General features: G+C 39.6%; 1 protein-coding gene across 1 annotated transcript in view; it reads right to left on the bottom strand.

The window, feature by feature from the left end:
- Psmd14 (proteasome 26S subunit, non-ATPase 14) overlaps positions 1-14,201 on the bottom strand; it is an 83,036-nt gene extending 68,835 nt beyond the window's left edge. Inside the window, exons 1-3 of the mRNA XM_048425812.3 lie at positions 14,041-14,201; positions 5,208-5,345; positions 3,041-3,092 (exon numbers count right to left, since the gene is read on the bottom strand). Coding sequence (XP_048281769.1) covers positions 3,041-3,088 — 48 coding nt within the window. The 5' untranslated portion in view covers positions 3,089-3,092; positions 5,208-5,345; positions 14,041-14,201. The remainder of the gene's footprint in view (positions 1-3,040; positions 3,093-5,207; positions 5,346-14,040) is intronic.
- Positions 14,202-16,898: the final 2,697 nt, after the last annotated feature.

Genomic DNA, 16,898 nt, shown 5'->3' with positions numbered 1-16,898 from the left:
TACTACTGTAGAAGCTTACTCATATACACATATATGAGAAAAATCTAGATGGAGTCACCAAATAATAGGGGCAATAATGTCCTACCAAGGCACTGTATGCAACTGAGTAAAACTCAGAGGGTCATGGAAACCCCCAAACATCACAAGCTACTGTCAAGTCTATTGGTTGCTCTCTGCAATCTGAAGGTAAGGTCCTACTGCAGACAATACTTACACCATTAAAGAAAGAGAGCTTGGTGCCTACCTAGAAGCTTACCCCCACTGACCAGCATTCATGGTACTAGAAGGGAGTCTGTATACTACTGGAAGGCAAAGGGAATCATCAATATCAACCAGGTACCAACTTTGCATTCTACAACAATGACCGTCCTGCAGGATATACTGGTGCAATAGTGGCACAAATGTACAGGAACAACCAACCACTTATTGCTTGGACTTAAACCAGGTCATGAGACAGATTTCATAACTAACAATCCTAAAGTGGTCAAGAACCTGAGACTAGATATAGGTCATAAGCCTAGGTGGAAAAACCTAATACTTTGCTAAAGGAAAATAGCAATGAAATGACTCCTAGTGACATATTGCTACATGTATAAATCTATGCACTACTCAACCCACACCAGAGAAGCTTCTTGCAGTAGATGGGAATTAACACAGAAAGAGAGAGAGGTTTTGGAGTACTCACTCCTAAATGGGATGTTTTCATCAAACCCCTCCCCTCAAGGGTCAGAGAGTTATGTAGACAGGGAGTCAGAAAGACTTTAGAGCCTGTGGTGTTTTGAAAGAAAATAGCCCCCAAAAGGGAGAGGCACTCTTTGAAGGTGTAGCTTTATAGAGTAGGTGTGGTCTTGTTGGAGAAAGTGTATTATTGTGGAGGCAGGTTTTGAGGTCTCATATATGTTCAAGATACATCCAGTGAGAAAGATCACTTCCTGTTGCCTTTGGGATCAAGATGTAAGAACTCTTAGCTCCTTCCAGCACAGTGTCTGCCAGCACACTGCCATGACGATAATGGACTAAATCTCTGATCGTAAGTGAGGAATTACCATAGGCGTCGTGTCTCTCCACAGCAATGGAAACCCTAACTAGAACACTGAGGGTGACCCACTTTGATGAAGAGAAAGGAGCTGAAGATTAGGCTCAGTTTTGGTCAATGGCTTAATCAACCAGCACAGGTACTGGGATTTCAAAAAACAGCCTTTACTTCAGGCCCATTGGAGCACGTGGAGCTTCCCAGCTGAGGAACAATGACTTGCAGAGCAGTAACACGTGCTGACTACGTAAGACACAGAAGCCCTCATAGTGCTGTCTGCTTTTCTTCATCTGTGCCCTTGACAAAAAACTCTAATAAGAACAGTAAAAATTATCAAAGATGAGACGGTCCAGAGGACTCTAAGCCCAGAGTTAGTGGGTCAAACTTGGAAACATCTGCACAGCAACCAGCCTCTAAAGTCATGGCAATATTGTTACGGACAAAGCCCAGAACTTATAGACTGATGGTAACTCCTGTTTTTACTTTGAACTGTTCCGCAACATTCCCAAGAGAAAGTAAACAAGAGTACAGTAAAATTTAAGAGAGAAAAAAATAGATCACTAGTATTTGAAAAAAGAGATACCACAAGAAGAATTCCTCCACATTATTCTTCTGAGAGCCTGCCCCCTAACCAGAGAGAGGAAATACATGAAGTAGTAGGTTGCTAAGTAGGACACATTGAAGTTCCAACAAATTTACAAACTGAGGACCCTGAGGCTAGCTAATAAAATCAGAAACAAAAGAGAGATCACAGAGCAAACACTGAGTTTCCCGCATTCTACAAAGTTATACAGAGATGACTGTGATACAATATTAACTCAATCTTTGGCCATTATTTCATGTATAGCAATTTTCAGAGCAGATTTATAATACGAATAAATAACATATCTAATAATTAAGGAAAGTTAATTTAGTATCCAGATATAACTCAACTTCAGTTAAGAACTCTGCTAAGGCAATGCCTTATAATTTGCACATAAATTTGTAGTATCTCCATGACAGAGAGTGAATTTACATAGATAAAGAAAATGAAGTCTCATGATGAAACTGGCTAACATTAAAGTATAAAAAAATGTTCAAAACTAACAAAAACAAATGAAATTTTAGTCTGCTTCAGCATACAATAAGAGAATCACAAAAAAGGCACCTTTTTAAAGTATTTATCAGTAACAAACCATGAAAGGTCTAATCAAGATTATGTAAGGTATTTTTAAAACACACACACACACACAAATCATTTATTAAGTCTCAAAACTGTGTTTCTTCCTCTTTATTTGAATGAAAGAAGACTACATACTAATAGTAATATAGAAATGAGAGAAAACTGGGAACTAAGAGAGTAAAGTTGCGAAAGAAAATGATATCTAATAACCTTTCATTAATTAAGGGAACAGATAATGAGAACTATAATCAGAACTTAGAGGGAAAGCGCTGGGCGGGGAGCAGAGGCAGAGCACTTGCTGAACACATGTGAGGCCTGGGCTTTGAGCCTCGACAACAAAAGAGAATACCTCTTCAGTGGGAGGCAAACAGAAGAGCTACCCAGTATCTTCAACAAAATAAATGATACTAAAACAACTGAAAGAGCATTTAGATTTAATTAACAGCATAAAAGAAAGCATAAAAACATCAAAGGAAACACTAAAGGTAAAAAGTAGCTATATCAGTGCACCCAGAAGTCTAAAGTTAAGACTACATACTGAGTCAATGGATTCATTTTCTGATCCACTAAAAAGTATGCCATGTTATATTTTCATGTGTAACATTAAAAAATTTGTGTTATAAACTTAAAAATAACATGTTTTAAGCTTTTATTTTTGGAAAAGATAACTTTACAAGCTCATATATCCCAACATTTTAAACCAAACAACTGAACAAGAACAAAATTCGTATTACCAGGAGAAAAAGATAAAAATGTTTCAAGTTGCAATTCAGTCAAGGTGCTCTGTTGGAAAACTACATAAAAGCTTATTGCTTACACACTAAAAAACAGTCTTGCATACTAACCTGGCCCAGTCCAGGCATACCTCCTCCAAGTCTAAGAAGTCTGTCCATATTTCTAGAAAACAGAAACAAAGGAAAACGTTCCTAAGCACAAAAGTGTTTACTCAATCGCTATCTATATAATTCACCTTCAGTCACTCAGTATGTCAAAAATATTGGTGGTAATTACAACACAACATCAGACTTCCTGTTAATTAACACCACATATTAATTCAAGAAGCTGTCTTCCATGCTAATTAACAGACCTTATTTCACTGCTTTGGTTTTGGGTTATCCCCAGTTTTAAAGACAAGCAATCTTAGCATACTTTCAAAACTTTGCTATCCTTAAGTTAATTATATTTTCTTATTGTTATCTAATAAAGTACCTGGATGGGGGGGGGAAGTGCCTGGAATACTTATCATATGTATGATTGAATTTCCTTCAATTTGTTCGGAGTGTACAAATAAAAATCTACACTTTTAAATTAAATTTTAACATCCTCATTAGTAAGTGCTGTGCTAATTAACTTACAGCTTGTCAGTTATCATCAAAACTACATGTGAAAGACATTGTGAGTAGATTATGGATCTCTGAATTAGCATCAAAGGCTTTTTAAAAAGGAACTCATTATATTAAAAGAAAATACTACAGAGTAAACATTAAATGCATTAAGATAGTGTTCTAGAACCCACACAGATACACTTATTTCAGATGTAGAGATACACATTCCTTCATGGCTGCTATTCTCAATCACAATTTCTGAGTTAATTATTACAACTTTGAAATATGAGTTTATCTTCAGCATCTGGAATAACTAGAGAAGATACTCATAAGCACAGGAAGCTCACAAAAGAAAGAGGAAAGAAGTAGTAGTTGTACTTACATGGCCTTGGATACAGAATAAAGAACCAAATTATTCAAGGTAGGAGGGTAACTAAGTGCAAAAATGAAAACAAAGCAACTGTGTTTTTACTTAAAAACTATGACTGTGCCTTATATTCATCTTCTTACTAAGTGCATACTTAGATTATCACAAATTATAATATAAACCAAGTGTTAAGAGATTAGGAGCTTTTGTTCAAGCTTTATCAATTAGAACTATCGCAAACGAAACCCCAATAACATACTTAAATCATCACAATTCTGCCCAATTATGTTTGTTGGTAACAACTGAGTCCTGCTAATATTTAACAATCATAACATCACAAACTTGGTCAAGTCTGCACACAGAAAGGCACACAAGTGACAAAGCCAGGACACTTCACAAGTGAGGACACTGGCTGATGAAACCATCACCTACATTAAAAAGCCACATGAAATGCCTCTGTAGCCCCATTCCAGTCTCTACCACTCCAGGCAAGTGGGATTCTGGCTTCTAACGGTACAGAACAGTTCTGCTACTTTAAAATGGTATAAAAACAGAACCGCAGATTTTTTTTTGTCTGACTTTTTCTTTCACACATGTCTGTGAGATTCACAACAGATAAATTCATCTGTATAAATGAAAAGGCAAGAAAATTTGGTATTTCAGACAAAATCTAATCTTCACAACCATACTTATCTGTCTAATTATAATTACAAATATCATCTCTATCAAGTTCCTCAACTCAGTGATTCAGTACAATCCATTTTAAACAATCTTGTGTATCTTAAAATATTAAAGATATTTTCTCTACAATGTAATTCTAAAGAAAAAAAAATTTGGACCACTTCAATCTCACAAAGCTAAAGAACCAATGGGGGTGGCAACATACATTTCAGAGTACAGACACAGAGATTCATTCCAGGCCAAAGTCGATTCCCAGCTGTGTTAGTTTATCTACTTTTGCTGTGCTGTTTCTAATGATATTACACAGACTCCAGATGCTGTGAATATACATGAGCGATGTGGGGAGCAGAGGGAAAGAAAAATCTGGCAGGTCAAATTTGTGTTTTTCACAAAACTAGATGTCTCAGCAAACAAGAAAAGATATTTAACAAATTAAAACACTTAAGATGAACACATTTTACAAAAATACTAACATTTGGAAATGAAATATATTGATAAATATTCTAAATCATACAACTTCCTAAAATCTGGTTATCACACATATTCATAATTTGATTCCTGTTAAAGATAATACATTTACATAGCATCTATCATATCCTAAAACAACAGTTCAAGGTAAAATACACTCTTAAACCTTACCTGTTCAGTAACTATAACTCTTACAGTGTTGGGCTTCAATTTGTTGAATTTGGCAAATTCCTTATTAACTCCAATTCTTGTTAATTTTGGCAGGTATAATTTTTCACAAGTAGTTTTTTTTTCTTCTCTCTCTCTCCCCTAAAAAAGAAAGGTACTGAATTGAGAACTGAGCTATTTTTTATTTCCCCCAAAAGAATCTTTAAGACAAGTAAAGTTCTGCAAATGAAATAGAAGACAACATTCCCCCAGCGCTAGGGACTGGACAGGGCCTCACCCATGCTAGACAAACACTCTTACATCACAGCTGTAACACTTGTTTTTAACAATTATTTCTAGAGAGCACAGATATATTTACCAGCCATGCAGTTGCTGGGCATAGAGATCACTCTGTTACATCATGTGTATGTATTTTACTTTTGCCACTGACTCTGAGGACTGGTATTTTATAGCTCTCAGTATTCCTTGAGGTCTCTCAAAAAAATATTTACTTATAGTTTTAAAAAGTAAGAATCACTTTATTATATAATCTGCATAGAGGTTCAATACAAATTTCAAAACTTGTACATAAAGACCCTACTAGTATTATTTCTTTTATCTTGAAAACGACCTCCACGATTCTTGCAATTAGTTCACCCGTTAATTATTCACAACTATGATAAAAATTTAAAAATGTAAAGCATTAAGAACTGTATAAAATGCAGAGGGAAATAAATTATAGCAACAATATTATCCTTTAATTCCTACTATGTTGACCAAAGCACTGCTTTTGCTTTCAAAAATATGCAAGAAGACCCTGAGTTTGAAACCAGTCTAAGTTCCACAATAAGACCCTGTCAAAAATCACAAGAAAACAAAAGGCCAGAAACACTAAATATGTCTTTACTTCCCTCTCTGAACACACTTCAAAATTTACAAGTTTACATTTTCCACCCACAATCGCAAAGGGATAAACACTGAGACAGAAATGTTTTTATTTTTTGTTTGTTTGTTTGTTTGGTTGGTTTTCCAAAACCATGTTTCTCTCTGTAACAGTCCTGGCTGTTCTGGAACTAACTCTATAGACGAGGCTGGCCTTGACCTCACAGAGATCTGCCTGCCTCTGCCTCCCAAGTGCTGGAATGAATTAAATGTGTGCGCCACTACTGCCTAGCAAAAGTTTCATTCTTTTTGCAGATCCCAAGTGAATGCAAAGCAGCAGGCACTCTTGTTTCTGATGACAGTAAAATTCAGTCAAAAATCAGAGTATTAACTTTGGTACTACTAACATCCAGAACCTTGAATTTTTGCCGTGGGCTATCCAATGTATAACAGAGTGTTAGAAATATCTTTGACCCCTACACCCTATATGTTAGCAGAAATGACTAACACGTTGACAATAAAAGTCTCCAAACATTCTTAAATGTCCCTCAGTAGGGCAAAATCACTCACAATTGAAAAGCACTGCTATAAACAAAATCTGAAGTTATGAATTTTGATGTAACACAATCCTAAGTAAATTTTTTTTCAAATTTAAAAACCAAAGAGTTCTGTAAACAATGTGGCAGTTATTCAAAAATTTAAACAGAATTATTTACCATACAGCCCACCAATTCTATTCCTAGATATATGCCACAAAAATTTAAAACACATCTTCAAAATAAGACATGTACATTCATGTATATAGCATTACAAATCATGATACCCAAAATGTGGAAGTAGTCCATAGGCCCATCACACAGTGAATAAACACATTCTACCATATGTACATACAATAGAATGCATGAAATACTACTTGGCTATTTAAAAAAAAACTAAAGTAATGACACATTTTACAACCTGGCTGAACCTGAATACATGTAAAGACTGGAAATGTAGCCCAGCCACCGAGTGCTTGCCTTGGTGTAAAAGTTGCGCTCAATCCCTAGCACAAGAAGAAAGGAATGAAGGGGGAGAAGAAGGGAGGAAGGAGGAGGGAAGGAGGAAGGGAAGGGAAGAAGGAGGGAGGGAGGGAGGGAGGGAGGGAGGGAGGGAGGGAGGGAGGGAGGGAGGGAGGGAGGGAAGGGTGAACCAGGCCTAGCATGTGGTATGCCATGCGTGATGGTTTTAACTTCCAGGCTGACATAACCTAGAATGGCTCTGAGCTGAGAGGAGTCTCAATAAAAGATTATCTAGATCAGGTTGGCCTAAGGGCACATATTGGGGGGGAGCTGTTTAGACTGTCTTAATTGCCTTAATTTATATGGAAAAACACGGCCAGAAACCAGGGAATACCATTCCCTGGTTTGGGGTCCCAGACTGGACAAGAATAGAGAAAGCTAATTGAGTACTAGGTACACACCCATTTCTGTTACTAACTGTTGGTGCCAAGGGATTACCTGCTTCAAACTCCAACCCTGACTTCTTCGAATTGATGATGGACTACAATCTGAATTTGAAAGATAAAAATAATTCCTTTCTCCCCTAAATTTTTTTAACGGGGGAGGGAGGTTATAACAGCAATAGGGACATCATGTGATTCCACTTATATGAAAAATACAATAAGTCTATTAAAGGAAATCAAGAAAACTGAAACATACAGCATTTTCATCATGCTTGACTTTGCTAGTTCCCCAACCCGTCCCAACATGCCTTTCCAGTATCCAGCCCCTCCCTTCGGACACCATTCCTGTCCCGGCACTCCCTTCCCACCTTCACGTTACATTTGTTCTATTGCCCTCCTCGTTCCTTTCTTAAAGCTCCATTTCCCCATCGGATAGGCCCCATCTACCTTCCTGATCTTTATCCAATCTCCTACAAATACACATTTATTATAAAAATTAAACTAGGATCAACATATGAGAGAGAACACGTGGTATTTGTCTTTATGAACCTGAGTAACCTTATTTAATGTCCTAATTTCCAGTTTCATGCATTTTCACGCAAATTTCACAATTTCATTTTTCTTTACAATTTAATAAAATTCTACTGTACAAGCCACCTTTTCGTGATCCATTCACGTCCTGGTGGACAGTGAGACTAGTTCCATTTCCCTGCTACTGTCAGCAGAGCTTCCTCTCCCAGCATCCATCAGGGATTGCTATGGTTCTAATAGTCATTCAGCCTGAGATGAGGCGGGATTTTAGAGTAGTTTTACTTGGTTGTTTCCCTGGAGGCTAAGATGCTGAAAACCTTTGAAAATAGCTACTGCCCATTTGTGTTTCTTCTTCTGAGAACTCCGTTCAACTCATTACTGACTGGCTGCTGTTTTCTTAACAAAGATTTATTTTGTGTGTATACAATATTTGTGTGTACGGGGTGGGGATGTTATTGTTTTGGAATTTAATTTTTGTGGTTCTTTATATATTTTAGATAGTAACCCCTGTCAGAAGTTTATCTGGCAAAGATTTTCTCCCATTCTGCAGGCTGTCTGTTCGTTCTGCTGATAAGTTTTTTTTTTCTGTACAGAAGCTTTTTAATTTCATGTAATTCCATTTGTCAATTCTAATTGGTATTTATAAATCTAAAAATAAAATGTTTTACAATTGAGGCAAATATGATGGCTCTCCTCCATTCAACAAAATCATGAGCTGTCAATGTTTTTAAAAGTATTACAAATGGGAAAATGAAAAGCTCTGGAAATGGTAGGTAGTGATACAGTGATTCAACAAAGAGAATAGACTAAACGCTGCAGAACTACACACCAAAAACAGTTAATCATAATTTTACTGTGTCACACTCACAGTCCTACTAAACGTGTACTTACACTTTGGGATTTTTGGTAGCCCTGAGGATCGAACCTAGAGCTTCTTCCAAGCATTCTACGACTATACCTAGTTCCTATCAAACTCATCTTCACAGGGACAGACAGTACAAGCTAGGTACACTCAAAGGATGCTGCCTGTCTGGGCTACCTACACTTTCAAAATCAGAAAAATACAGAATAATCACTTATATCCACTAAATCACACCTTATTAACATCTTGAATATAATTTTCGCCATCCTTTTATTTTCTATCTTTAAGTTATTACCAAGATGATCTAAAACTGCAAAAAATAAAACAGTTCACAAGATAAGAAACAATGACTACCTTTCTTAGTATATGGGGGTTATGTGCTATCATCCTGCAGCTGTAGGGCCAGAAGGGCAAAGTGGTTCTAATACTCATTAGCAGTGCATCCCTCAGTCGGTTACCTCTCATCGGCAATGTCCTCATCCACAAAATGAGAACAAAGAGAACATCTGGGTCATAGAGCCGTTTAGAAGAAAGAAGTCAGTGCACACAGAAACACATTCAACACGATCATAGGCATGTAATAAGCTAGGAATGCTACCTGCTACACAAGATGGATTTAGCATCATCACCACTCATCATTCGAGAGCAGCTTCTTTCTCACTCTGAAGCCACTTAGTGGACCTCAGAACACCAAGTATGTCTCAGAAATGAATTCATCACATGGGAGACAGGAATATAATTTTCAGAATTCAGCAAAGAGGTTCAAAAGATAAACTGTGCACCATAACATAAGAAAGAACACTTCTGTTTTGTTTTTGGAGATGGGGTTTCTCTGTGTAGCCCCGACTGTCCTTGAACTCACACTGTAGACTGGGCTGGTCTCGAACTGACAGAGATCTAACAGTACCTGCCTCCCAAGTGCTGGGATTAAAGGTGTAAGCTGCCACCACACCTGGCTAAAAGAAAACACCTTCAATTCTCAGAAATAGAAGCAATGTAAAATGTTTATAGATCTAAACTAAGCTTACACTTGTCAAAAAAAAAAAAACCTGAGGATTTAAGAGCCCACTCATAAGAGACTCACTTTGATATTTTCTTCAATTTATTTTATTTTTATGTGTGTGAGTGTTTTGCCTGAATGCATGTATGTGCACCACATAAATGCCTGGTGCCCCAGATCCCCTAGAACTAGAGTTACAAATGGTTGTGAGCTGCCCTGTGGGAACTGGGGGCCAAACCTGCCCCCAGTGGGCAAGAACAAGTGCTGTTAAGCACCGAGGCCCTCTCTCCACCTCAAAATGATAACTCTGCTTAACACGTTTATTACCACAACATGAAGTGTTTCGCATACATGTATAACACACATACACACAGTGACATCTAGAACCCTTATAGGAAAGTGTACAAAACAAGCATCTACTTGAAATGTGACTCGCGTCTTAAGCTCTTGGGGCAGTATCTTGACTAACATGCAATAATTTTAGGGCATGTACATGTTAACTTTAAATCAATCCTCAAATTCTTAAAGGCACTGTATGAAACAACGACTACCTAAAAAGCAGAACCTTCACAGTTGTATTAATTTGGAGTTTTCAACCTTCCACGCTTTTCCTAGGGATCCTAACATACCAAAAACACATCCCTTCATACAGAATCACAAAGTTTTAGTTCTTCGGGCTTATCATCATCTCTTAACTTCACTGCTTCACTTCCCATTCCAGTGTAAACAAACATTCTCAAACGAATAGTAAATCCGTTGGAACTACTTCAGATTTGTGATCTCCCAGATTTGTACAGCTTCAATTCTCTATTCTCCGATTTGTGGAAGGTAGGAACTTCTTCCTTACTTTGTTCCAGTAGAATCAGAATCAGAAAGAGTAAAAATTAAATTTAATTCTTTAAATAGACTTTTTCCACCTTTTGGTTTTCAATTCAGGGTCTCAGCATGTGGTCCTGGCTGGCCTGGACCTTGCTACAGACCAAGCTGGTCGCATACCTGCAACAATCCTACCTCCTGAGTACTCACTCACTGGAACTACAAAACTAAAGATTGGGAGCCACCAGCAAGATGGCTGTACAGAAAAGAGCTTGCTGCCTAGCCTAATGATTAATCTGAGCACCAAACCCACATGGTCTACAGTCGTGGGATTCTTGGCAGTCAGTGGACTGACTGCTGCAGGCTGTCCAGACTCTTTCTCCCCTCCTCCAACCCTGTCTGCCTGTCTCTTTCTCTTTCTGTCTTTCAGTGAACCAACATTTTAAAAGTTAGAAAATAAGATTCCACTCCAACCCCCACTTAGAAGACTAAGAATTTAGTCTTAGAAGAAATATAGCTACCTACTGCAATGTCACTAATTATAACATTTAAACAAAACATTTGCAAAGTACTACCTTGTGTGCTCAAAATTTAAATATGCAATAGGAAGAGAATACAGAGTTAAGAACAGCTCTAGAACCAATCAGCTTACATCTGAATCCAGACTTCACCATCTACCTGCTATATTATGTAGAACAAGTTACTTTCTTCTAGAATGAGACACTAAAGTTCATCTACAAAAATATGTAACCTTGCCAAGTCTGCTGTCACATTAGAGCGAAAGTGTCTAAAACAGAGCCTGGAAGGAATATCCTGGAAATGCTTTCACTGCTACAGCTCTCTTAAAACTGATAAAGATCATTTAACCTAATGTTTTCCAACTAACAGATGAGGATAACAAGGTATCACGGCAAGACTACGGACAGCACATCACAAGCAGACCTGTAGTGCGTACCTCATCTCACACACACACACACACACACACACACACACACACACACGGCCTTCCCAGGTAGACCCTGAATATCAAAACACTGCTGGAATATGAAAACCAAAAAGGCACAATTGCTGCTTCTTACCCATTTTCAAATGAGTGATTCTGAATCTACGTACTATACTAATATAAGGTTTACATGGCAAGTCTAAAAAGACATGAAACCAGTCACTGTGGTCAAAACCCAGCTTTTTAACTAGAACAGCAATGCATTATTACCAAAGATCTCAGAAGATGAGGCTGGGATGGATGTCATAAACCCAATAGGTGAGACTAAAATAAAAGATCATGACTTCAAAATTTTTTCCTTTGACAAGATTAAATTTTTAGACAAATTCAAGACAACTTTCAGTTTTCACCAAGTATACCTTAACTACCATTAATTATGAACCACTGTACATCTTAGTATCTATACATATACAACCTATGCACTTTAAGTCAGATAAATTATTTGTATTATTTTTAATTTCATCCATGTAGGTGGGTGGGTATCTGCACATCTGTACAGATGCCTGAAGACGCCTGCAGAGCTAGAGTTACAATCCACTGTGAGCCACTGGATATCATGCTGGGAACAGAACCTGGATCCTCCACAATTGCAGTAAGTGGTCATTTTTGGTTTTTGTTTTATTTTGTTGAGGCAAGGTTTCTCTGTGTAGCCTTGATTGTCTTGGAACTCGCTCTGTAGATCAGTCTGGCCTCTAACTCAGAGATCTGCCTGCTTCTGCCTCCTCCTGAGCACTGGGATTAAAGGTGTGTGCCGCTGTATACTCTTAACCACTGAGCTATCTCTCTAGGCCCCAAATCGTGCAATTCAAATATTAAAAACGAACCACTTTGTGAGCTTACAGTAATTATCTTCCCTGACACTTTGGCACAGTTTCCGTTTTCAACAGAGGGAAGTGCTTGTCTTGTTGCTTTCCTTACATTGTGCTTGCAGCTGTACAAGGGCTTGGTGTTGAGGCACAGTCCTAGAATGTCAGCTCTGGGGAGGCTGAGGCAGGGCATCACAGCCCTGAGAGGTTAGCCTGGGTTGTGTGGGGAGAAAAGAAACAACAACAAAACACTACCACCACCACAAAAAAAAAAAAAAATGCTTTTATCTGAAGTTACAGAACAAGGTCTTTCCTTTTATCCTGGACTGCCTATAACCAGTGTACACAAACAAGGATGCCCCAAACTTCCAGCCATTCCCCCACCTTTTCCTCTGAGCACTGCGGGTGATCACACTAGAACTGAATTTCTTTGCTAATTTTAAAGCCTTTTATGGTAAATATTTATTAATGTTTGGGCTTTTATTTATTTATTTTTTTTTTTTGTCGTAAGACAGGGCCTCACTGTGTAGCCAGCCCTGCTGACCAGGAACTCAGTTTGTCCGGGCTGGCCTTGAACTCAAAAAGATAAGCTTGCCTCTGCCTCCTGTGGACTGGGATTAAAAGTGTTCACCAGGAAATGGAACTTGGTTGTCATTTTAGTTCCAATTTTTTTTTCACTCCGTGCTGAGGTGGGATTACAAGCCTGTAATTACAACCTTTGGGAAACTAAGGCAGGCCAACATGGTGTATATAATTAGTTCTAGATCAAACAGAAATACGGAGACTTTGTCTCCAAATAAATTAATAAGTAAACAAACGATCACAAAATTTCTTAAGACTTTTGAAATGTTGACGTTATTCTTTTGACAATGTGCCCGATTCACAGAAAAACAGAGTTCCAATAACCCACAGCAGCAGTAGTTGGTCTCTACTTTACTCCAAAAAGGAATTGGAACCAACCCACAGACTAGCACTCAAATGGAGCAAATACTGCAAGCAATGAATGGCACAGCAGGAATAACCAAACTTTATTTTAAAAATATTCAGGATCAAAAGCAATGCCTCTCTGAAGGTTTTTAAAGCTAAAGGACAAACGATGTATAAAACATGCACTCTCTTGCAACTAGCTCAGCCCACCCTCTCTCCTTTGTTTCCTCTGACTGTATACAAGTTTTTCAACACGGGAGGAACTGAAGACGAACACAAACAGGCCATAAACAAGGTTCTGCTAGTTGATGGGGAAAAGGCTCCCAAGTTAGAGGGAAGCAGAAATGTTTGCAAGGAGATGACATCCAAACCAGACTCTGCCAGAGACTCGGAGATAAAGGAAGAGAAGACCAAGGGGGCCGGTGCTCCCCATCAGGCCCCGGACTCCACGGGCAACCTGGCCGGGTAACGTGACTCAGGAAAGCCCGGGGCTTGCGGCGGCCTAGCGCGGCTGGCTCCCGGACCTTCCCGGGCCCGCCTCGGGGTTCGGCTGGGGCCGCCAGCAGGGAGGTCGCGGTCTGCACCTTACCTGGCCTTGCGGCAACCCGGCGACGAGAGCAGCGCCTCACACTCAACAAGGACCTGGCTCCGAGAACCGGCGATGAATCAGCCCGATTCCATTCAAAAGAGTCGCCCAGGCCTCTGCCGACAAGTACTTCCGGGTTCCCGGCTCCCCTTCGGCTTCCTTTCCCGCACCGCCAATTGGAGACCGCTGGGGAGTGGAGCCGGCTGGGGGGAGGGGAGCGCACGGCGCACGCGCGGGCCGCTGCTCGCCCAGGCCCCGGGAGGCGGAAGTCGGACGGGCGGCTCCGCCCTCCTGTTTTGCTCTGAGCGCCAAGGGGACTTCACGCCTCTCTCTCTCTCCCGGGTTTGGAAACTTTGGTGGCTTTAGCTTTAAGGGGCTCTGAATCTCCTTGGTTCTGCTCTTTGCTCTTGTCTCCTTGGCTCTGTCCTTCGCCATCGTGGCCCTTCTTAAAAAGTAAAAACTTGAATTAAACTTACCTTGGTCACTCGAGAAGCCAAGGCTGCGAAACAGACTTTTTCCGTATCCAGTTTACCCCTTCTTGCCTTCACTGCCTAAAAAGGTTTAGAGATCTCCAGGAAATTGACGTTTTCCCAGTGTTCCTGCTTCTTTAAGTTCAGCTGTTTATAGTATTGGAAAAAAATTACTAATTAACAATAAACGACCTTTTTGTCTTTGCTCTGTTAGATATTCAAAAAGCAATGTTACCCAAGAAATAAATATTGACAGTTTCTAGCACATCATCTCCATTTAGGTCACTCACCGTGTGTATAAATTGCTCTCACTTTCTCAAATGTCCAGAGATTTCATCTTTAAAGCATTTCTTAATAACAACAACAACAACAAAAAAGACAACGTATTCGTAAATCAAATAACACGATGGAACTACTGGGTGAAGGAAGAAAACAGATTACAGAATTGTGCACCTTTAGTGAAACTCACAAGAAAGAAAGGCTAGGAATGAAGCGTTACTGGGCCTGGAGAGATAGCTCAGTGATTAACAGTTTGCACTACAGCTGGAGAGGAGCCAAGTTCGTTTTCCAGCACCCAGGATGGGCTGCTCATAACAGTTTGAAAGTCCAGCTCCAAAGATTTGACCTCTCTGACCTTTGAGTGGGCCTCCTGTGGGTACATATCCACATGCAGACACACACACACACACACACAATTTAAAATAAATCTAAAAACAAAAAAATTAAGACCTGGTCGACATAGAGAGCCACTGTCTGAAAATAATAGATATATCAGGGGCTGGAGAACTGGCTCAGCAGCTGAGATCTTAGTTCATTTGCCAGCATCCACAATGAGTCGTTCACACACCACTGCTTGTAACTCTACCTCCAGAGGATCCAGTGACCTCTTCTGTCCTCCAGGGAACACTGTGCACACAGCATATACTGTCACACATACAAATAAAATGTTTAAACATTATTGAAACATAGTCACTTGCCCAACTCATCCCCATCTCAAACTTTCCCCCTCTTCTGACCCAACTTGGAACCACTCTTCCCCATCTAGTCTAGTTGGTGTTGCCCAACTAGTCCTGGGAGTGTGGCTGAACCTACAAGGATCACATAATTGAAGAGAATAAAGAGAACCGACTCTTCCGCTCCCTGCAGCTGTTAATAGCTCCTCAGCTAATGGTGGGATTTGGCACCTATCATCTCACCTCGATGCTGGATTCTGTGTGGCTTGAGCTTGCTTAGATCTTGTACATGCTGTCTCGTCCCTATGAGTGCATACGTGCAACTTTCCTGCCGTGTCTAGAAAACACTGTTTCCTTGATGTTATCCTCTGCCTCTAGTTCACACATCTTCTGAATAGATCCCCGAGCCTTGGAGGAAGGGGTGGGATATAAATGTTTGACTTAGGGCTGAGCACTCAACGGTCTCCTATTCTCTGAACATTGACCCACTTAGAGACTTTGTGTTAACTGGCATCTACACAAGAAGATTCTCTGGTGAGAGGTGAGATATGCTCTGATCTACTGGTGTAGAAATGTTACTAGGAGTAATTTTAATATGATGTCCGTTTAGCAGAATAACAGTGTTGAGTTCTTTCTTAAGGCCTATGGCCTATCTAGCCACAGGTCTTGGCCCCTTTAACAGTGCTAGGTATTGGTTCCATTTCATGGAGCAGACCTTAGATACAATTGGAAGGTGTTGGTGACGCTCATGACATTTGTGCCACTATTGTATCAGTGGGCGTGTCTTGTCGAGCCTATTGTATTTGGAGTTTGCAAGGTTTCAGAGCTGGGTTAGACAGACGATTATTTTTCTCCTCTGGTATCATGCACTGCACCTTCCAGCATCGTGAAAGTTAGCCAATAGGGATGGAGCTTCCAGGTTAGCACCAACTTGGTTTCTCTGTGCTCTTTTTGAGTCAGCAATACTGTCAGACCATCAGGTTCTGGGGCATAGCCCAGAATATCAGCAATAACCTATAAGCTTGGGGGTTGACTTTATTGGCCAGTAACTCAAAATGAGATAGCAAATTGCTGGCTCTAAGTTTTTATTTACTAGCATGTGATGTCAAATTGGGGTACTATCCCGCCATTGTGGGGTAACTCCATTAAACCTCTTGTCATATATATATGCTTCTATAGTACTAAGATAAAATTCTTAAACATTTATTTTTATTATTTTTATTAATGTGTATGTAAGTATGCCCATGTGAATTGTTGTGCCCGAAGTCCAGACCCCCAAAAGACCACCAAGAAACCTAATCTGATGCAAAAGCAAAGACTCTTCATTGCAAGTTAACTCTGGCCTCTCAGTCAATCTGAAACAGCAGCTGAGGGACCTGGATATAAAATTCTTTGGGTCTTTTTCTTTTACTGCCTTCTGCCTTAATGGCTTATCAAA

Source organism: Myodes glareolus, chromosome 21 (assembly GCF_982192425.1).
Source record: "Myodes glareolus chromosome 21, mMyoGla1.1, whole genome shotgun sequence".
In the NCBI taxonomy this organism is placed as follows: Eukaryota; Metazoa; Chordata; class Mammalia; order Rodentia; family Cricetidae; genus Myodes; species Myodes glareolus.
The sequence above is the reverse complement of the archived record's forward strand: the minus strand, read 5'-3'. Positions and strand labels throughout refer to the sequence as shown.